The sequence below is a fragment of the Trachurus trachurus genome (genome assembly GCF_905171665.1).
Source record: "Trachurus trachurus genome assembly, chromosome: 11".
Taxonomy (NCBI): Eukaryota; Metazoa; Chordata; class Actinopteri; order Carangiformes; family Carangidae; genus Trachurus; species Trachurus trachurus.
In genome coordinates, this window is record NC_139904.1 from 9,624,018 (window position 1) to 9,646,969 (window position 22,952).

General features: G+C 41.9%; 2 protein-coding genes across 2 annotated transcripts; one reads left to right on the plus strand and one right to left on the minus strand.

Moving 5' to 3' along the window:
- Positions 1–737: 737 nt before the first annotated feature.
- vps45 (vacuolar protein sorting 45 homolog) lies at positions 738–15,857 on the minus strand. Its single transcript, XM_083982619.1, has 15 exons — positions 15,618–15,857; positions 13,713–13,847; positions 13,521–13,581; positions 12,305–12,384; positions 11,308–11,376; positions 9,486–9,623; positions 8,671–8,781; positions 8,325–8,459; positions 8,117–8,230; positions 7,053–7,220; positions 5,493–5,651; positions 3,676–3,783; positions 2,373–2,494; positions 2,005–2,136; positions 738–1,212 (listed from the first exon to the last, which is right to left on the minus strand). The coding sequence occupies exons 1-15, from the start codon at positions 15,708–15,710 to the stop codon at positions 1,131–1,133; spliced, it is 1,707 nt and encodes a 568-aa protein (XP_083838745.1). The 5' UTR covers positions 15,711–15,857; the 3' UTR covers positions 738–1,130.
- Positions 15,858–16,835: 978 nt separating this feature from the next.
- Positions 16,836–17,704, plus strand: LOC310993931 (uncharacterized protein; the record flags this gene model as incomplete). Its single annotated transcript, XM_083982415.1, has 1 exon — positions 16,836–17,704. The coding sequence occupies exon 1, from the start codon at positions 16,847–16,849 to the stop codon at positions 17,702–17,704; it is 858 nt and encodes a 285-aa protein (XP_083838541.1). The 5' UTR covers positions 16,836–16,846.
- Positions 17,705–22,952: the final 5,248 nt, after the last annotated feature.

The window sequence follows — 22,952 nt, forward strand, 5'->3', positions numbered from 1 at the left end:
CACAGACACAGACACAGACAAGACACGCACACACGACGCAAACGCACACCTTAAACAAAAGAAAAAGAAGGTGTGTGTGATACATTCATTCATAGAGTTGTCGCATTATAATGAATGGATTTTTACGCAATTAATCGCGTTTACTTATTTTATTTCCTTTTATGCTCCATCTATTTTCTTTATTACTGATGATTATTAGTTATGTCGTCACCACTATTGATTATTTAATTGATTGAAAATATTCTGTAGGTAAGGCTGCTAATATTTACAGCAAGGACAAAGGACACTGTAGTCTGGATGAATGATGATGATTATGAAAAATGAAACATGTTCAGGATCTGGTAATTATTATTTTTTAGGATTTATCCACAGGTTTATTCTGAGATAAAAACAAATAAGTGCCTTGGACGGATTAAATTGCTGATGAATAAAAACTAAAGGTGTTTAACACAAACATAGAGATCTGATACAGAGCAGCAGCAGCAGCTGAACCACATCTGGACCTGAGGAGAACCAGGTCTGGACCTCAGGTCATAAACCACCTGCTGAGTTCTGGTTTGTTCAGACCGAGCAGGTAAATCTCTCCACCTAACGTCGACTCACCTGGACAGATGTGTCCTCCAGCTGCAGGAACGAGTTAGTGAGATTTCTTTAGTCCGAGCTCATGAACCTCAGAAACCAGGGACCTGCAGGTTTGAGCTGATTTAAACGTCACAATGTTGATGTTTCGTATATATTTTTGATTTATTTTGAAGCTCAAACATTCACAGACACTTTAAAGAGACATTCCACCAATTAAACAAACGAGAAAACAACAGATCACTGTGACGGGTGGAGAAAGATTTCACTGGTCAAACAAGCAAACAAAAGGGGAGCAGGTTCCCTGGGTCCATGATGTCACTTCCTGTTGACGGTGTCCACTTCATTAGCTACACCGTTGTACGGCCGAACACCTTCTCCTGTCCTAAAGACTTAGATCCAGAGGTGTTCCTCGTGTTCTGACCCATCAGGTATTTCAGTCTTTAAATAGAAACAAACATGGACACAAATAAATGTTGGGAATGTTGTTGTAGATGTTGTTTTTTTTTTTAAATCCAACGAGCTCCTCGGGAGTCCGTTCGTGTGTGTGCTCAGCGTCTGCTGCCATGACGACCGCTTCCTTGTGGTCTCTCGCCAACGTGTCCAGACGACAACGTTACCTCCTCCAGGAAACTGAGAGAGAGAGAGAGAGACAGAAAGAGAGAGAGGTAAAGACATCTGGTCACGTGATATTTGGGGATTTTATGTCTGGTTTTTCATTTTTGCTGCCAACTATTAAAGGGATAGCGCAACATTTGGGCAAATTGGCCCATTGCCATAATCCCTATAGTCATAGCAGTAGGTTCGTTACCTTTAATTGTCGGTGTAAGCTGTTTTTAGAACGGCGGAGCAGAGCCGTGAGCTGCTCAGAGCTACGCTACGGAGGCTAATGGGATTTCTTGGTTTCCCTCATCAAACTCATCAAATACACAATCCAACAACTCCTAAACGCTCTGGTGGACAAGTTGTGACCTGCACATTCACCACGCTATGAGATAATAACAGAACGTTACCAGACAGAGTTGTTTTAGAGGGAAATTCATGCAAAACCAGTGATGCACGTTGCCTTCAGGTACAGTTTTTCAGCAAGCAGTCTCTGCATTTGCCTCTAAAACAACTCTGTGTGGTAACGTTCTGTTATTATCTCATAGCGTGGTGAATGTGCAGGTCACAACTTGTCCACCAGAGCGTTTTGGAGTTGTTGGATTGTGTATTTGATGAGTTTGATGAGGGAAACGAAGAAATCCCATTAGCCTCCGTAGCGTAGCTCTGAGCAGCTCACGGCTCTGCTCCGCCGTTCTAAAAACAGCTTGCACCGTCAATTAAAGGTAACGAACCTACTGCTATAGGGATTATGGCAATGGGCCAATTTGCCAAAATGTCGAACCATCCCTTTAATGTGATGATCTGGAAAATGTGTGTCACCTCTTAGTGTTGTGGATGCTGCTTCCTCCCAGGACGATGCGGACTCCAGGTGTGCTGCGGTTCAGGTTGTAAACAGTCAAAGCTTCTTCGTACATGGCTCCTCCGATTATGAACACAATGATGTCCTGAGGCCTGAAACACACAAACACACACAATTCACACACACACACACACACACACACATCTTAACTCTGTAGGATTGTTCAGCATCACTTCAACATTCACAACCTTTCTTTCAAAATTAGAAATAAAGGATTAAGACTGTCTGTGGCTTTTAATTTGAAAAACTGACTCTTATTGATCCATTGATTCTCCAATTTCCACACCCACACCGGTCTCTCTCTCTCTCTCTCTCAGGTGTGTGTTACCTGTCTCTGAGGCTGCTGGCTCCCAGGTACGGAAACTGACTGTCTCTGAGTCGACCTTTGATCAGCTGATCCAGAGTGTCGTGGAGCAGAGGCTGATGCTGCGTGTACACGTTCTCCACGCCCTGAACACACACACACACACACACAGAAAAATATGAATTCAAGAAACAATCTTCAACTCGGGGCGGTGTGGTGTGTGGCGCAGTGGTTAAGGTGGCCGCCCCATGTAGAGCCTACAGTCCTCAACGCAGGCATCCCCGGTTCGAATCCCGTGTCGGGCAGACCTTTCCTGCATGTCATTCCCCCTCTCTCTGCCTCCCCCTTTCCTGTCTGTCTCACTATGTACTATCAAATAAAGGCAAAAACGCCAAAAAATATACTTAAAAAAAAAAAGAAACAATCTTCAACTTGCTGCAAGAACCGGTTGTCGGGGTGTTTTGAATGGTTGCTAGGGAGGCTGAAGTGGTAACTATGGCAACAGTAGCTGCTAGTGTATCCACAACAGGGTATATATAATACAGGAATCTTGAAGTTAATTTCAATACCTTTTTAAGACTTTTTCAAGACCTTCTCAACATTTTTTAATACCTCACCGCCACTTCAAGCTGTAACCATTTACATCAGTGACACTTTTAACTGAACAGTTTTAGTTTGTGATAAAGTCTATAGACCACTATGATGCTACAGAATTCAAAATAGGCTGGGATAATAAATCAAAGGCAAAGTTTATCAAAAAACAAAACAAAATAACTTTGCTCCACTCAAAAAACAAAAACAACAATCTTCTTTTCTTTTTTATGTACCGGTTCATCTTTGTTTTTTAATAAAATGAATAAATTCACACACTTTTACAATGTTTTTTAGGACTCAAACTCTTGGACAGCTACTTCAGAAAAAAATACCTTGAAAATGTAAGACTTTATAAAGTCCCGAAAAGACTTTTTAATACTTTTTAAGGGTCTTACTTTTCCCAAAATTGATTTATTACCTTTTAATACTTTTCAAGACCCCGCGGATACCCTGTAGTTGCGGTAAACGCATGGATCTATTAACGCTGGCTTTTAACACGGATGTCAATTTGTGTGATATCTATTGTTAGAAGCCGGTGTGATGATTCATGCGTTTTACAGATTTTCATTGAAAAAAAAAAAAAAAAAAAAAAATCCATGCATTTACAGCGTCCACCGAAACCATGGAAACGTAAACATAAAATTCCACCGGAAGAGCAAAACCGGCAAAACAGGCTACGTTTTTGACGTTCGGAAAAGGTGGATAATGTGTAGGCTACGTATTGTGTCTGTACCTTGAGTCCTTTGAAGAACTGTTTGGTGATGGCGACGGCGTCTGTCGGCGTGATGAGGTCACTTCCTCTGACTCTCTTCCCTCCGTACTCGACCACGGACTGAACCATCTGAGAGAGAGGAGACACACGTTCAGGGTTAAACCATCCAGTCAGAGCTGAGCGCTGCTAGGTTATTATAGTTTTTACATTTTCATTAGCTTTTATTTGTATGTAGTTTTTCAGTTTGCTTGTTTTTAAATTTCAGTTTAGTTTTAGTTCAACAAGTGATTAAGCAGTTTTAGTTTATTTTTTATTTTTGAGGAATTAACTAGTTTGTATTCGGTTTTTCAGGTTTTAGGAGAAAGCCTCTGTGAGACCTCTGAAGATAAACTTCCACATTTGTGGGATTTTTCCTTTTTAGTTGCATCCCATAAATGTTCCCATCAGTCCTCATCTCGTTACATTCACTCTTATCTACCCGTGGGTCGCACTCCAAGTCGTCCCATATTGAGCTGTGGCGTTTTCTTCCTGCAACTTTAGCATCTCTAAGAAAACTAAAACTAAAGGCGCGTTTCCATTGCAGGAACTTCGGGGTAATTTTACGGGGCCAGCCCCGTTGGTGCGTGTTTCCACTGCAGGAACCTCCCCCACAGGGCCATTTACAGGAACTTTTACGGGGGCCAACGGAGTACCTACTCCAGGGTAGGTACTCCGTTCGGCCCTGAAAAGCTCCTGGGTGCGGCTCGAGGTTAACGCGGCACTGATTGGCTAAAGCTAGAGCAGGCTCTGACGCCACCAGAAAGCACCAAAACAACCGGCATTTTTAAAAGGGGGAGCAGAAGGGGAGCATTAGCCTAGCAGACACCGCTGTAAACAACAAGAAAACAGCAGGAAGATGTACACAAATGGACCGACGGTGAGGTGCAGACAGCACCGAGGAGAGTCAGAGGGGGTTTGAGTCATCGCGGCGAAATTAAAATATCAACGCACCTCGACACACTGGGGATCCATCACGCCACAAAACAATGCCGTGAAAAGTAAAAAAAAAAAAAAACTCTAGCAGGATTACAATCAACCGCCATGTGCACAAACGCACAAACCAGAAACGCGGCTACCACCTCAGCTCCTTCCATCCTTCTCCGTTGTTGTTATGATTTGTGTGCATGTGCTTGTGACCTGCCTGGGTGACGTCACGGTCGAAACTGATCGAAACTCATGACGTCGCCGCGGGGTCCGACTCTGCAGTGGAAACACGGCCACTGAGAGGGCCGAGTGAGAGGACGGTTCCTGTAGAAGTTCCTACCCCCTCCCTTTACCAGGAACTCCTGCAGTGGAAACACGGCTTAAGCTGATGTTATCTGCAATTCATTTTAGTTTTAGTTAATTTTTATTTAGTTCTTGTTTTTGGAAAAAAAATTTGTTTTTTTATTTTTACTTCAGTTTACTACATTATTTTTTCGCTGCTAGTTTTTATTTATTTATTTAGCCTTTATTTAACCGGGTAAAAAGACCCGTTGAGATCGAGATCTCATTTTCAAGGGCAACCTGGCCAAGAAGGCAGCAGCACACGTCGTCAACATTTTCATAAGATACAAAATACAATATTACATTACAATAAATAGGGCCATAGTACAATCGAGGTTAAAACAAAGTGCAAGGAACAAGGGGGTCATGGTGGCAAGAATGGTCAGCAGAGGCACCGCTCAATTGATTTTTGTTGTCGGTCCTTTAGGAAGTGACGGAAAACATTAAAAGATACGAGTTCGGACATTTTCAGTTCAGCCTGGAGATCTTAGTGAACTACAACAACCCAGAAGAAGCGGTGATGACATCATTACCCTGCGGTGTCGCTCGGTCACTCCTTTCCTGCTCAGCTCGTCCATCAGTGACGGGAGGATGGTGCTGCTGTGGCGCTCGTATCTCAGGGCGTAGAGCATGACGAGGCGGACGGCGTCCAGCTCCGAGAGACGAGGGTTCTGCAGCAGGCGACGCACGCTCTGAGACAAGAGAAGAAGAAGAAGAAATATACGAGGGTTTAAGAGAGGAGACTTCGACTTTCTCCTCCCTTTAACATTAGCACTTGGATTTTGAGTGGCATCCAACGTTGACCGATCTCAGCAGAGTCGGTCCAATACCACATTAAAAATGAAATAAGCGTAATTCATGGGTTGCAGTGACGTCACGTCGAAGGGACCGCCGACATATTTGTGTCCGATTTGACAGGTCTCCTCATATGACAGCATGCAAACCACAGGATGGAAATGACAGTTTCTTGACAAAATGACAGGGTTTCATACATCCTGTCTGGGTTTATATCTCTATAACAACAGACTAACTCTACGTTATCCCACTTATTACACAGTTTATGAATTAATTAATTAATTTGAGACGTAATGTTGATCAAAGTCCTTAGTCCGGTCACTTCTCCGCTGTTTGCTCCTCACCCTCCTCTCGGTCGACTCGTGTGCAGTTGTTTTCAACGAGCTTTTGATAATCAATCAGTAGATTGATGAATTATCATGTAAATGTTACGATGTGCGCATTTATGTAGTCCTGTCTGTCATAAGAGATTAACGTTACGGTTACGGGACACGTTTGTGTCACGGTCTGGCGGTGGCACAGACACAGCTGGTCACAGCTGTGACACTGCGCTGGCCCGTCCCCTGTCCGCTCTGATCGCAGGTTTGGTTTCCAGCAGCGGTGAGGGAGGCAGAGAGCCTCCACTCTCCCTCTAACAAGCTACAAGTCATTTTTCTAATATCACAGTTAGTCTGAAGCTGGTAAAAATGAAACACAAGGTAAAAATCCTTGATAGTTCTTCTGCCCTGCTCCGCTGATCAGAGCGGCGTCCCTAGCAACGGCCCGTTTTACTTAGCAACGGTCTGTTATACAGAAATAAAAGACCCTAAATGCAGAATCAGTGAGTAATTAATAAGAAAGTAGGCTAATCAAAATGCAGAATTCAATGTATCCATGTTATTAAAAAAAAAAGTGAATCCCCTCTTTTTGTGAGACTTGTCACAGCCCACGCTGCCACTGATAGATGCCTGCAGTCAACCATTTATTCCGCCTATAACTTTACGTCTTTTGGGATGGAATAAAACTGCAGTCCGGGGTTTCTTTGGCAACTGCTATCACAGTCAACAGCACAATATAATCCTGGCATCTTTCAAATAATGTCAATTTTCGGTCTCTTGCTGATTTCCTCCTACTACTCCACTTGTTCTGGTAACGTGACGCTGTGATCTGTGCCCAGATTGCCCTGATTCGGACACAAATATGGCGGCGCAGAAACACAGTGACGTCATGTGAATCTAATGAATAGGTTCTCTTAAAAAAAAAATCTGTTGCATTCGTTAAAGACCTTCTGTGACGCTGTGGCGCTGTGACGCTGTTACCTGCGAGGCGTTGGAGTGGTCGTTCTGACAGGCCAGCTCCTGCTCCACCTCCGACACCTCCATCAGCTGACGCTCCGACACCAGCCGAGACAGCTCGCCCACCACCGTCACGTGCTTGGACACGGTGCCCGACATCTTCTTGAACTGAGGGTAGTTGTCTACAAAGGCCTGCAGAGGACACACACACACACACACACAGACACACACATAGTAAATGTTGTATAATGATTCAATGTAGGAGCTGGTAATGTTTATGTTTAGTGTTCGTCTTGGATGTTTAGTTTGCATATCTATGTATTAAGTATGTGTCTTCTGCATTTATTTTTGTTTTTATGTATTAAGTAAAGTATGTGTCGTTTGTAGATGGTTTGTATTTGTCACTTATGAAAATGAAAAGACCCCAGGAAGAATAGCTGCTGCCGGCCTCGTAAAAGCTAATGATCTTAAAGGGACAACGAGGAGTTTCTATTCAGTTATAAAAAAGTCTCACGTTAATGTGGATGAATCTCCACTACCCACACTTGTTAATGGGCCCATTTTCGATAAATATATCGTTCTGTCTCTATCGTTATTTTGTTATTATTAGTGGTGGCGGAGATGCTGGTCGAGCCGACCAGCGTTTTTTACTTTCGGTTTCGCAACGAATCATGAGAATAACGCCGCTGAATCGCCGTTTATGGTCAGAACTACGACGGTATGTGAACCTCTTTGAACCTCTGACTTTAATTCTTGATGAATGAAAACATGAGTCTGTCTTGCGCCGGTCAAAAGAATTTTACGGTGCGCGCGGAGGCTCATAAATGTAGTGTGAAAACGCTTCGCTTTTCCAAAACTCCTCGTTGTCCCTTTAATAAATCAAACCAAACCAATCCAGTTCTCACTGTTAAATGTTTTGTCTTTATGTAAAGCACACTGAGTTGCCCCTTGGTATGAAATGCACTATATAAATAAAGATGCCTTGCCTAAATACCACAAAAACATGATAAAAAGTGAATAAATATTGAATAAATACAATAAAGACTATGCAGCAGTGCCACGTGTGACCATAACAAAACCCCTCAGACCTTCATGTCGGTGATGGACTCGAGCTTCTGTTGTCCTTTAGGTTTCTTCTTCTGGAAATCCTCCATCAGGTTCTTTATGTTGGTGCCGATCTCTCCAAAGTTCAGGTACAGGTTCTAACACACACACACATATACACACACTTTAATTTAAATACCGCATCAGTCTTTCACTCTCAATCTGTGTTGCTGCATCTCTCTTCAGACTCACGTTGGCGTAGAACTCGTCGTTCTCCGCGGACAGGACGACCTCCCTCAGGTCTTTGCTGATCCCCGGGACCCGGGACAAGTCGATCCGGTTGTTGTTCAGACCCAGCAGCTCGTGGACCATGGCCTGGTAGGTCCACTGCAGAACAAGACCACAGAGAGACGTTTTATTAACAACACAGACGAAGATCGCTGCACTCACCAAGAAAAAATTAATAATTACAACATTTCTGAGACCATCAGGTTTCAGCATCAACAACAAAGAAGAATAACAACACGTGCGCGCTGAGTTAAAAACAAGAGGAGACAGAGTTGATGATATCATGGTGTGAAGCGTTGTGATTGGTCACCTGGTTGAGCAGCGGCGTGATGGAGTCGTCGCTGCGGTCGAGGATCAGCAGCAGAGGAGGAACCTCCGTCTTCCTGAAGTCAAACAGCTCGTACTCCTTGGTGATGATTTGCTGATGACAGAGAGACATGGAGTTAACACTGTCCAGATATAGATATACGTATCTACATTTATAAATATAGCACTGTTCAAAAATATTTTAATACATCACTGTAAAAATACTCCAATCCTGAACTTCTGAGCATTTCAACACTGATTTTACAAATAACTCCAGAGTGTAGTTGTCAATATGTGTTGAGCTTTAGATTAATTTTACAGGTTTGCAAATGTTGTTTTATAAAAACACATTATATTGGTGAAAGCCACTTTGAAAAGTGTCCCAGCTTTTGTGGCATTTTATCTTATTTATTTACTTATTACTTGTATTTCTATTATTTATTCATTTATTTTTATTATTGTTATTATGGGGTGTATGTGTGTGTGTATAATGTCTATATTATGTATGTGTGTATGCATATGTCTCTATATATTACATTTATTATATTATATTTATGTGCTGTTGAATGTATTCTAATGTATCCTAATAAACATTTGATTCTGAGTCTTTTTGTTGCTACTCTGAGCCTGTGTGTGACTTAATGAAACAAACTGAACACTGAACGCAGCATCACGTGTTCTGGATGAAAACACACTGTGAACAAGACACTGACTGAAGCTGTAAAATATCTGACCCTGAAATATGGTGCAAGTACGAGTTATAACACTTGTGTGATCGCGTGTGTGTGTGAGTGTTCGGAGTGCTGTTGCCATAGAAACCTTGACGCTCTCGGCCAGGCGTTTGGACATGTCCGAGGACAGCTGGTAGCGGATCATCGGACACTTCTTCAGAGCGAGGAGGACGGAGGTCAGACCCTGAGTGCAGCGAGACAACATGGAGGGTTCCCAGCTCCGACCCTGACACACACACACATCAGCCTCCAATAAATAATCAATATCAGCCCAGTTGTGACATGTTTATAGACCATGAGTAACAGCAAAGTGAAGAGTCTGAACATGGTACGACACACACTGACCAACACACACTGACCAAGAGGATGAGGTCATTTCAGACCAAAATGTTTATTAATGTGATTTTTTGTGTATTAAAGCAGAAGTAAGTGATATATTTGTGTTAATATAAGTCTTAAATAGTTATATCTTCCGACAGCAATCACTTACATAGAGTGTTTGGACCGAAACACGGGTCTCTCAGTCCCTCTGCTCTGCTCTGAGCCGAGGAGAAAACATTTATCGTATCCTACAGTTTTTATCCAATGAGGAGAGAGAACGGCATGCAGGGCTGTGTGTGCAGCCAAGGGACGCCGTGAATGTGGCGACGTAGGGACGAGGACTGTTATGGTGCGTTCAAGGAAACTCGTATTTTTCCGACCGTGAAGTGGTACCAGTTCGATCTGGTACGAGTTCACCGGTCGGAAGTTACGAGTGGCCGTTATAGTGACTTTCACCGGTAAAACAGGTCGGAAAAACACGAGTGGGTTGCCTGGAACGCTACAAAGTCGTAAGTTGTGACTTGAAGCTGTAATTTATGATTTCAAAAGCCTGCCTGGAACGCAGCATTAGCGAAAACGACCGGACCACTTACTTCTGCTTTAATATTACATTATTTAAGGTAGTACTGAAGTACAGAAGAAATCTGAGTGTGGAGAATGAGTTAAAGGGATAGTTTTCGAGGTAAATTTGTGCAAAACCGCTTCCTGTCGGGTTAGGGTTAGGGTTAGCCTCTAAAACTCTGTCTTGTAGCTTTCCGTCATTATCTCGTAGCGTGGTGAATGTGCAGGTCACGACTTGTCCACGAGTTGTTGGATTGCTTTTTTTCATCTCTAAATGTTCAACTTCAAGAGCACCCCGCAACACCTGGAGTTACCCCTTTGTTTCCACCACGAGCACTCGTACCCCCCCCACACACCTCCCCACCTCCCCCCGCCTTTGTTGGATTGTGTATTTGATGAGTTTGATGAGGGAAACCAAGAAATCCCATGAGCCTCCGTAGCGTAGGCAGCTCTGAGCAGCAGGGATTATGGCGATGGGCCAATTTGCCAATATGTTGAACTATCCCTTTAAATTAAAAGGGATTTTGTAAATCTGTGATGTCTGTCAAATGATGGCCATTAGATTTTCCTCTGCGTTTTGTTTATTACTAAGGGAGCTGTGTATGTTGTATGTATGTTGGACCCCAGGAAGAATAGCTGATGTTGTTGCTGGTGCTAGAAAGAAAGAAAGAAAGAAAGAAAGAAAGAAAGAAAGAAAGAAAGAAAGAAAGAAAGAAAGAAAGAAAGAAATATAATATGTCCTGCCATTTTCTTTCTTCCTTTTATTTAATTTCATTTATTTTATTATATTTATGTTACCTATGTAATGACTTATGCACTTCATCCACTTTATGTCTCATACTGTATTTGTTTATTTAAATCATTGATGCCTGACTGTTTTGTATTGTCAACGGTCAGTGTTCTGACTGTGATTGGAACTTTTAAATAAAGTTTGGAAAAAAAAAGAAAGAAAGAAAGAAAGAAAGAAAGAAAGAAAGAAAGAAAGAAAGAGTCACAGTGAACAAACACAGACAGATCTGGGTTCTTACCCGGGCGACTCCCTGCAGGTTGAGGGAGAACAGGTGAGGATTCACCGCGATGAAATCTCCATAAAACTCCTGCAGACACACACACACACACACACACACACACACACACGCAGAGCGATGAACAAATGCAGAGGACTCGGTTACAGACAAGATTTACAACCCAACAGAGAGTTCAACTTCCACTGAAGAGACTGAAATCAAACCATAAAACTTCACTCAACTAAAAATCTTGTTAAAACCACATCACAACACCAGTCTGACTCTGTAATTACCTGCACTAGTCGGGACCATCCTGCACTTTCTTTTGCCGTTTTTTGCACTATACACACACATCTCTAGTTGTTTTATTTTATTGTTCCACTATTCAGGCTGTATTCACACAGTTTACAGTTGTTATTCATTTGTTATTTATGTCCAACAGTTCCATTTTTGTGTACAAACTGCACACCTTGCTGCTGTAAACCACCATACACCCCCCATCTGTGCAATATTTCTCATGCCTTACAACGACCGATACTTTGTATATAATTTTATTATATTCTAAGTAACTGAATATATTCCTGAAACATTTTGGTACATAACTACAGTGGGGAAAATAAGTATTTGATTCCCTGCTGATTTTTTACCTTTATTTCATGTATAACCTTTATGGTGATATTATATTTCTGGATGTTTTGTTGATATTTTGCCTTTTTCCGTTAAAATAAACGTACCATAAAAACCATAGACTACCTATTTCTTTGTGGAGGAGCAAAGTTACAAAATCAGCAGGGAATCAAACACTTATGTTTGTCTTACATCGTTTTTAAATCTCTATATTTGCATATTCTTCTACTTTTTTTTACCTTGTATGTCACAAATGTATGCTTCTGTAACAACCAGATTTCCCATGTGTGGGATTAATAAAAAGTCGTATGTCTTATTGGTGTGCTCATCTGACCACATGTTGTCCAGCCAGCCTGACTCCCAGCATGCATCAGGGGACAGTTTCACTCACCTGGACTTCAGCCACCACTTCCTGTTCATCAGCTTCAGCCAGAGCTTTGATCTCACTCTTACTGATCACGTTACTGAAGTCTGAAACACACACAAGTCAGAAAACATCATATTAAATTAAATAACCATGAACATTAAGAAACATCGGTCCTGAGTCTGTCAGAGGGTCGATCTCACTGAGACACTTGTAACTGCTGGGTTTCTGAAAGCAGAAGTGTCAGTGTACTGGGATACACTGGAGCTGTGTTTCAGTTTGAACTGTCCCTCCAACAATGAAAAAGTATTAAAGGGATACTTCACCCAAAATCGATAATTCACCAATCATCTACTCACCGTCAGGCCAAGGAAGGGTTTGGAGAACTTTCAGAGTCATCAGCTTTAGGAGTTCCAGGGGGGGTCCGGCTGGCAACGGATTTTCATATAATGGCGGCGGATAGAGTTCACTTTTGAATCGTCCAAAACACACACTATGAAACATCCAGATACCTCCATACTGCTCGTCCGTACTGACCCAAGTGTTCTGAAGCCGCCACATGAAAAAGTTGTTGGAAAACGAATCAATTTGATCTCTGTTTTTAGCCTTGTTGTAGTAGTAGCTCCCAGCACAAACATCAACAGAGCCACTGGGATCTACTGCTGGTTACACCAGTAGTAACCACTTTTTCATGTGGCGGCTTCAGGACACTTGGGTCAGTACGGACGAGCAGTATGGAGGTATCTGGATGATTCATAGTGTGTGTTTTGGACGATTCAAAAGTGGCCACTACCCGCCGCCATTATATGAAAATCCATTGCCAGCCGGACCCCCCCTGGAACTCCTAAAGCGTTTTAATAACTCCGAAAGTTCTCCGAACCCTTCCTTGGCATGACGGTGAGTAGAAAATTGGTGAATTATTGATTTTGGGTGAAGTATCCCTTTAAGTCAGCCTTGATCGGCCCACAGTGTATCGTAGATGTTTAGGAAACTATCGCTGGATCACCATGATACTAAAGAAAAGCTAAAAGCTGAAGAAGTTCTGCAGCCTGTTTTCTCTCTGGTTTCTGGAGTTTTATTTTGAAGGGGCATCAGAGATAATGACATCACACTGAATCAGATCATTGTGTGTGTGTGTGTGTGTGTGTGTGTGTGTGTGTGTGTGTGTGTGTGTGTGTGTGTGTGTGTGTGTGTGTGTGTGTGTGTGTGTGTGTGTGTGTCAGGTTCACAATAACCAACTTACAGATGAAGTAGACACTGTACTTTGGTCTCCTCAGCTCCTGGATCAGATGTTCAACGTTCTCCTGCAAGAAACACACGTCACAGATTCAGTCACAGCTGCAATGGAGATCATGACTCGTCACTCGGATCATGACTCGTCACTCGGACCATGACTTGTCACTCGGAGGCAGCTGAGTCGAGGCTCTTCTTGTACCTTGGTGGGTCTGAGGAAGCAGATGGCCTTCAGGTGTTTCATGCTGTCTCTGTTCTGAGAGTCGATCCGTTCGAAGAGGTAAACTTCCTTCTGCAGGATCTCGGACTGAGTGTACACCACGCTCACTATGCTGGTCTGTGACACACAACACAAAAACACACACACACACACACACACACATCAAATACACAGCAGCTCCTGAGAGATGTGAATCCATCCTGTGTGGACATGATTATGGGTAACATCTAACCGACAGGCAGCAGGTAAATCAACAATACAATATAGACCCGTAAAATTAAAGAACTTTTTTTCACGACACTTTCTCATTTCTATTAAAATGTAGATTTTAGTGAAGTAAGAAGGCAACATAGTGCACCTCCACCACGTCAACCCGGGCCAGATGTTGTTGTTGTCCTGTTGTCCACCTGGGTCAAGGAAGGAAGGAAGGCAGGAAGGACGAAGGGAAAGAAGGAAGGAAGGACAAAGGGAAAGAAGGATGGAAGAAAGGAAGGAAGGGGAAAAGGAAGGAAAGATAGATGGAGGGAGGAACAGATTGGGTCAAAAAGGAAGGAAGGGAGGGAAAAGGATTGTTCAAGGAAGGAAGAAGGGAAAGAAGGGAGGAAAGAAAGATGGAGGAGGGTCAAATTGGATCAAAGGAGGAAGGGAGAAATAAGGAAGGAAGGAAGAAAGGATGGGATTTTGGAAAGAATGAAGAGAGAAAGGAAGGAAAGAAGGAAGGATGGAGGAAAGGAACAGATTTTTTTTATTTCTCTAACAAAGTAAAAGAAAATTGTTGTAAATAAGTTTCAGTCTGAGCTTTTATTCACACTATTTCTAGTCTTATCATACAGAACTTAGTCACACTAACATTAATATCCAGATCGTTTAATCACAATCAGTCATGGTTTGGATGCCACAGTCTACCTCAGTGTTGCTGACCGCGCTCATCACAGTTTACCATCTTCTACTGGCTGCTTCTACAGTAACAGGATACTGTCGCCTACATTATTTGTCTAGTGAGTGTCTCCAGACCTGAATCTAGGTAGAAAATCGACTGTCAACATGAATACAGCTGACACATCTGCAGAAATTATGTGACGCAGTTGTGTCAAAGACTCAGAGGAGAGTTTACAACATGTGGTGGATCCATGAGATGAAGAAAGTGATCTGTGTGAGGGCACTTAAGGAAAGGTGTTTAACTAGATTCAGGTCTGGAGACACTCACTAGACAAATTGACATTATCCAGCTACAAGCAGCCATGAGAAGATGGTAAACTGTGATGAGCATGAGTGAGATAGACTGTGGCATTAGAACCAGGACTGATTGTGATTAAATAACCAGGATAATAATGTCAGTGTGACTAGGAACAGCTCTGTACCAGAGGGCTGGAAACAGGGTAAAAGCTCAGACTGAAACTTATTTACAACAACTTCTTCTTCTTTACTTTGTCAGAGAATTAACCTGGTGTTTAATCCAGTAAAATTTAAGACAACATCTGGCCCTGGCTGATGTGGAGGAGGTGCTATGTTGCCTGGTTACTTCACTAAAATCATCATTTAAATAGACATGAGAGTGTGTCTTGAAAAGTCCTTGTCTGGTTTGTATTGTTTGTTTGTTTGTGTATTGTTTTTTTTGTTTTTTTCCTGTCCTGTCTTGTATTTTTAACTGGACCCAGAGTCTGTACTAATAAATTATCTATCTATCTATCTATCTATCTATCTATCTATCTATCTATCTATCTATCTATCTATCTACACAACAAACTCGGTCCAGGACTTCATTGGATCAACACAGTAAACCCAGAGCAGAACCAGGACCGAGGGTGGGATCGTTCAGATAACCACTGCGTCTACAGACCGGACAGAACCGGGACGACCAGCCGGTCCCGGGCCCCGGTGTCTCACCGTCTCTCGGTCCATCAGCAGCACCTTCATCCCGGGCCCGCTGCTCTCCACCATCTTGGAGATGTACTGCTTCACCGCGAGCGTCACGTTCATGGCGGCGACGACACAACGACCAACTAGGGAGGAGAAGCAGCCGTGTTACCGACCGTCCGGTACCGTCCGTTACCGTGTGAGAGCCTCCGTGTCACGGGCCAGGACCAAAATCAGCTGAGCTGCGACAACACAACAAGCTTCGGGAGTACTTCCGGGTTCGTTACGTTGTTACGTGACGTAACTTACGTCACGCACTTCTACGTCAACACTAGAGTGAGTAGTAGAGATATATATTTATTATGCATCACTGAGTACAGTAAGTTTGGGATAAGTATAGGTATACAGTTAACAAATAGTGATAAAATTCCATATATTTGCAATGAATTAAAATTAAACTTTAATTTATTTGCCATGGATTTTCTATTAGAGTTATCATCATAATGCTGTTGTGTAGTCAACTGTCAAATCATAGTCACTTGTTACTCTGCCTCAACCAAGTCTGAAAGTAAAAAGAAAAGAGGAAATATTACAGTTTTATTGCTATCAACAACAGTAAGGGTTTAGTCAAGTTAACAGAGTTCAAAGCAACACAAGCATAGCCTAATAAGAAGAATCGTTAACAAATAGTGATAGAATTACGTGTATTTACAATGAATTCAAATCAAATTTTAGCATTTGCATGGATTTCCTATTTGAACACATCATTATGCAGTTGTGAGTCCAGACATGTTGTGAGTGACCTGTCAGTTTGCCTCATTCAAGTCTGAAAGTTTGATAAAAACAGAGAAAATGCTACGATTTTATTGCTGTTGATGACTGTAGGGGTTAAGTAAACTTAACACAGTTAAAAGTAATTAACACAAGCATATAAATACCGCAAAACAAAGCATTTATTGACCGTTATTTAGGTTTTCCTATTGCTTTCAATTGCCCGCCAAGCACTTCCGGGAACTTTCTGAGGCTACATGGACCACGTGATCGGCCAGCATTTTGAACTTCCGTTGTCGCCACTCTCTCTATAGGCACTCTAGTCAACACGTACCAAGCGCCTTTTTCAGAGTTTGTTGTTTTGTAGATGATTTCAAAGAGACCAGACTGCCTCTCCCAGCAGTCGGCCGGAGGAGATCCCCACTTTCCTGCTCTGTATCATGGATGTATTATATTAACGCTCTGTATCCGTAAATGTGGAAGGAGCAATGGCGTCCAGCCTGAGCAGTGTTGTTGCCTTGGTATTGTGTGTGGCTCTGACCCCTTGCGTAGGGAGAGACGAGGAATGTAAAACCTTTACAGATGACTTTGGGATGTATCAACCAGGAGAATACTGTCTAGAGTTTTGCTGTGGGTCTTGCAAGGACAGATACTGCTGTCAAGATTCTTCCCGGAAGCTTTCTGAGGACGAACAAGAGATCTGTGATTACGTCTCGTCGCCAGTAACGCGCATGGTCATTGTGATTATTGTGGCTGTAATCACTGTGCTCGTCCTCATCTGCTGCTGGCTCTATCCCTGCTGCTGTTTGTACAAGGCATGCCGCAAGCCGCCACCGGTGGTAGCAACAAGCACTTACACAACAGTGGTCACCGGTAGGGCTCAGCAGCACCCCCAGCAGCAGGCCATCGCAACGCCCAGCCAGCCTAAGGTCTACCAGGGGGGCCAGTATCCGCCCTACCAGCCCGTACCAGTGCAGCCAGGATACGGGACCCAGCCCATGCCCCAGGCCGACGGAGCTCAGCCCATGCCCACGACGCCCGACCCAGCAGCGCCTCCGACCTATCAGGAAGCCACCGGTCCAGCCTACCCACCCAACCCAGCGCCTTACAGCCAGGCTACATTCAACCCCAACCAGCCAGCGTACCCGGCGCAGCCTCCCGCCCAGCCGCAGCCCAACGCTCCGTACGACCCCCCGGATTTCCTTTCCCTGCCCCATACATTCAACCCCAACCAGCCGCAGCCCAACGCTCCGTACGCCCCCCCGGATTTCCTTTCCCAACCCGCCTACGATTTCCTTTCCCAACCCGCCTACAACCCGGATTTTGGTGCACCCAGGACCGGATGATGGACCACACATATGGAGCTATTTCCCTGACATTAAAAGTTGGCATTGAAAACTGAATTTGGAATTGTAGTAAAAGTTGTATTGACACTGAAACAAGTATCGGCATTGAAAAATGTTGGAACACAGGCATAAAAAATACAATATTTTATTTGGATTTTTAAAAAATATATTATCATGTAGTTTTCAATGTCAGTCTTCAGATTTCTTCTTCATGCGTCCCTAGCCCCCCCTCCTCCCCCCACGCCAAAACCCTGACAGTAACTTGGCATTGAAAAAAAGAACATTGAAACAGAAAAAAAAAAAATTGAAACTGAAAACCAGTGAGACTGGGGGGAAAATGCAGTGTAAAAAAACACACTGAAAAAGATGGACATGAAGAAGAAATCTGAAGACTGACATTGAAAACTACATGATAATATATATTTTTTTAAATCCAAATAAAATATTGTATTTTTTTTATGCCTGTGTTCCAACATTTTTCAATGCCGATACTTGTTTCAGTGTCAATACAACTTTTATTACAATGCCAAATTCTGTTTTCAATGCCAACTTTTAATGTCAGGGAAATAGCTCCATAAAAATGTGTGATCCGAGTCAATATGAGAAAGGGTCATATGCTGCGGCGGTTGAATGTGGAAATCTGAACGACACATTTGTAGTTGTTAAAGTACTGTGGAAGAGTTACCACGTGAAAAATGTTGACACCTCTTGGCTCTGCATGGACATACAATATACAAGTGGTGAGATTTAATTTTTGTTTTTATATTTCTCAGCGGCTCTGCCATAGTCATCTTGGTGAATTAAACATGAAATCACTAAGTCTGATATTAAAGAGAAGATGAAGTGCTTCGTCATCAGGCATCTGAACGTAGGCTACCTCAACACGTCCCTCATAGTCCCTGTCTATACAGTGCACTGGACAAACATGCTTGACCTCCTTAATCCACTATCTGCAGTGATCACAGTCGCATTCATGGTCAAATTTAGCAGAGGGAGTTTCAGATTCCATGACTGGATTTACACTGAACAGTGTGCATGTCATTTCGAGCACTTTAACGTCTCATTTTGTATTTATTCTTGTTTCTGATATGGTTGTGTTGCCTCCACCGTGCTGCCCTCATAGAGGTTAGATTGAGTTAAAGTTACCGTAAAGTTTACCCTCCCACCATGTTTTTCAGTGTATCCTGAACAATATGACTGCCATCAAACTGTGTAGCCTTGTCATTTTAGTTCCTGTAGAAACACCTCAGTCTCTGTTTTTTATGAATCTTTGCAGATCATCGGTTTCTTATTCATTACTCTGTGTCGAATCATAAGTTCTACTTTTGTCATTGCCATCACTATTGCCTTTATAAGACATCAACAATGTAAAGTTTTTGGAAAAATAATAGATGGAAAAGAAATGAACAGGCAAGCCTCCCCTGTTTTGCTCTGCCTTGTCACTTTTCTTTCCTTTGTGTTTTTGCAGCAAAGCCATTACTTCCTCTTTCTGCTGACTGAAATGACTTGAAATTTAGTTTTTACTAAAGTGACCTTTATTTCTTGTAGGTAGTCACAGCTCATGTGACAGACTGGACTTCTGAGTCACCCTGTTGCCTGATTTTATTTTCAGTGTCCTTTGTTGTGGTCAAAGAAAATAGTACCTAACATATTCCATTATATGTGAATGTCACGGGTGCAGATTTCAGAAGACTTCCAGTCACATCTATGCTGTGGCTTATTTAACCTTCCTGACGTTTGACAGACCACATACAAGCCAAAAAAGGGGTATAATGTCGTCACACATCAACTTGTATTCTGCAAAATAGTTTTTTTTGTGAGGAATGTGCTAATGTCCTATGTCGACCAATTGATTTATCTAAATTTCTTTGTAGGCATGCCCTTTGTCTCAGGTCTAGCTTCATATACTTGTATGTTCTGCCTGTGATTTTTAGTCTTGTGGCCAGTGTTGATTCGACAAGGTGACTTAAGTTGAAAAGTTTTTATTTGTGTGTTTGTGTGCGTGGATTATAGCCATACATGTTCCGGCTGTTTCTCGTCCAAGAATAGTTGTCATTGATGCTAATATGAGAATATATTTACATGACTTTTATTGTTAAAAACCCTCAACTTATTCTTTTGTGTTCAATAAAAAAAAATAAAAAAAAGATGATTTCAAAGAGATTTCATAGATTTTACCCAACTTCTTCTTCTTCTTCCAAGGAAGTCATACTTCCCATGGGCGAAAACTCACCAAACTTCACAGAAACATCCGACCCCATGCCAGATTCACTCAACTCCAAGGACATGTGCCCCCCCCCCCCCAGGGGGGGCACAATAAGCGTTTAAATTTAAAAACTTTAAAAATTCCTACCAAACCAACGGTAGATGCTACAGTGTTGAAACTTCACCACAATGTCGCCTCAATACTGCTGAAACTTTTGTCCACTTAAACTTATTACAAATTATGAAGTCCATCACTCTGTTTTTTTCGATAACTGTAAAACTTTTAAAATGTATCTCCTCCCACAATTTTTGCTCAATTGACACCAAACTTGCTACAGAGCATCTCCAGACCGTCCTCCACAAAACTTGTTTCTCGGATTTTTGATTAAGCAAAAATTGAGCCTACAGTGCATGAAAACGTTTGACTGTAAACAGTACTGTAAACATATACCATCAAATTCTTGCTAAATACATTTTCAATCTTCCTGAAAAAAATTGAGAATATTCTGGAGTCATGGTTGATGAAGTTTGGCAAATATCAGAATTTTAACTCAAAAACTGAATTTTTGAAAACATTAAAAACAAATCACCAACATTTCCATGCTGGCAAGATGCAATTTATGTATTATCAGATTTCTGTTTAGATGACTGAATTTCTGAAATTTTGACCATTTCATCACAACAGCTGCCCGGGCACTGACTCACCTGAGTGGATAGATGAAGCTACACAGCAGGTCTCACTACCAGTCAATTAGCTCAGCAAGTTAGGAGCTGGTTCTTGGTGTCAGAGATTGTGAGTTCGAGACCCAGCAAGGGTGGTGATGATGATGACAGATCAAAATGTCAGATGTCCTCAAGCTGTTTTGCTGTCTAAATGCAATTTATGTATTAACAGATTTTTGTTTAGATAATAGAATTTCTGACTTTCTGAAATCTGCCTCGACAACAGCTGCCCGGGCACTGACTCACCTGAGTGGATAAATGAAGCTACACAGCAGTTCTCACTACCAGCCAATTAGCTCAGCGAGTTAGGAGCTGGTTCTTGGTGTCAGAGGCTGTGGGTTCGAGACCCAGCAAGGGTGATGATGATGATGATGACAGATTAAAATGTCAGTTGTACTCGACATGAAACACAAGACAATTGTCCTAATGGTGGCATTACAGCAAGCCTCTAAATTTAAAAATCCAAATAGCTTGGACTGGACCATGTGCGAAGGCTCCTAACATCTTAGACTCATAGTAGATGTTTGACAAATACATATCATTATTTTACCTCAAAAACTGATTTTTCTTTTTACTGTGGTTTCAAATCTGCCTACACGACAGTGAATGGTTTACTCAATTTGTGAAGCCGCTGTTGAACTGCCACTTGTCAATTAGCTCAGTGCGATAGACACCGGTCTTTGGTTCCCGAGGTTGTGGGTTCAATTCTCAACTGATGCAAATTGAACATTATAAGGTCAACTGTCTTGTCTTCCTATTCTCCTGTTTGTTGCTCAGAATTGCCTAAATTTGCCCAAAAGTAGCCCGGACCCGACCCATCGATGCGCAGCAGCTATAATTTATTTTGGTCTTGCCCACACACCAGACAACTTTGGAGCAGACTGGCATGCTTTATCAGTGATCATATTTATCCCCAGTTTAATTTATGCTGGAAAAATGTTTTGTTTGGCTACACTGAATATGATTTAAAAAAAACTAAATTCTCAGTTTTATATGATTAATTTGTTAAATTGTATATACATAAGTCTAAATTTTCTGGTTACACTTATTTCATCTAACTGTATTCAGTCCTGTGTATACTCTTGTTGTCAATAAAGTTGTTAAATAAAATAAAAAATACAAATACAAATAAAAAATAAAAATAAAAAAAGAGTTTGTAAGATGATGGCTTTTTTCCTTTCATTCACGAGTCCCCTAAGATTTAGTTTTATGAACTTTTATATTAGTTACATTTATTTTTCGCTTGTATTATTATAATTACTGAGAGTTTGTATTTTCGCCTATGATTTTCGCTAAGCCCCGCCCACAAACGGCTACTGTCCAATCCTACGTTAGTAACCGTAACTATGCACCCAGAGGTCTGGTAGCTTTCAGCAGAAATCAACATGCCGCTGCGGTGTGCGTATGGGATTTGCAAGACCGATTCACGATATCCGAGTAGATTGGAGGGTGGTGTTAAATTTTTTCCCTTCCCCAAGCCAAAGACGCAAGGAGAAAGATGCCGGGCGTGGATAAAGCAGTGTGGCAGACCACATGAACAACTGAATCCCTCCAAAATCAACAAGAACACCCACGTTTGTTCGAAGGTAAGATGCTAACTAATGTCAGCTAACATAGCTTTGTGTGTAATAAAACCTTAGTAAGCAAAGACGTCTCAATAGTATTAGGGTCACATTGACCGGGTCACAGTTTTACGAGAATAAAGTCATCATTTTACAAGAATAAAGTCATCATATTACAAGAAAAAAGTCATAATTTTACAAGAATAAAGTGATAATTTTACGAGAACAAAGTCATAATTTACGAGAAAAAGTCAGAGTTTTACAAGAATAAAGTGGCGATTTTATGACAAAAAGTCGTACATTTATGAGAAAGAGCTGATCCTGATACTGATGACAATGTGGTGCTGATGTGCCAAAATATTAAATATCGCCATGTTTGTGAAACCTGTAAGTACAACTTCACGAAATGCTCCACTGCCCTCATTTTAACAACTTTCCTCCTATAAAACAACAGGTCAAAATATTATGACTTTGTTCTGGTAATACTACGAGTTTTTTTCTCGTAAAATTGTGACTTTTTCTCGTAAAACTATGACTTTATTCTCGTAGTCTGTGAAAATATTTTTTGTCTCAATGTGGCCCTAATACTCCATCGTAAGTAAGATAAACAAGTTCTGACATACTGATATCTTTCAGCATTTTGTGAATGGACGTCCTACACCTGAGTTCCCAGATCCTGTGGCTGCGCCTCCTTCCTCAAGGGGGGAACATCGCAGAGGCGGAAAAACCCTAGCAAAAAGGTTGGCTGCATGTCATTT

Bases quoted from the DNA above. Each gene is read 5' to 3' on its own strand.
- vps45 (XM_083982619.1), bottom strand. From the start codon at position 15,710: ATGAACGTGACGCTCGCGGTGAAGCAGTACATCTCCAAGATGGTGGAG. The intron at 8,782-9,485 runs GTTTCTATGGCA...CTCTGTCATCAG, and splicing joins GCCTGGCCGAGAGCGTCAAG to CAAATCATCACCAAGGAGTA. The intron at 3,784-5,492 runs GTAATGATGTCA...CCTCTCTCTCAG, and splicing joins TGACCGAGCGACACCGCAGG to ATGGTTCAGTCCGTGGTCGA.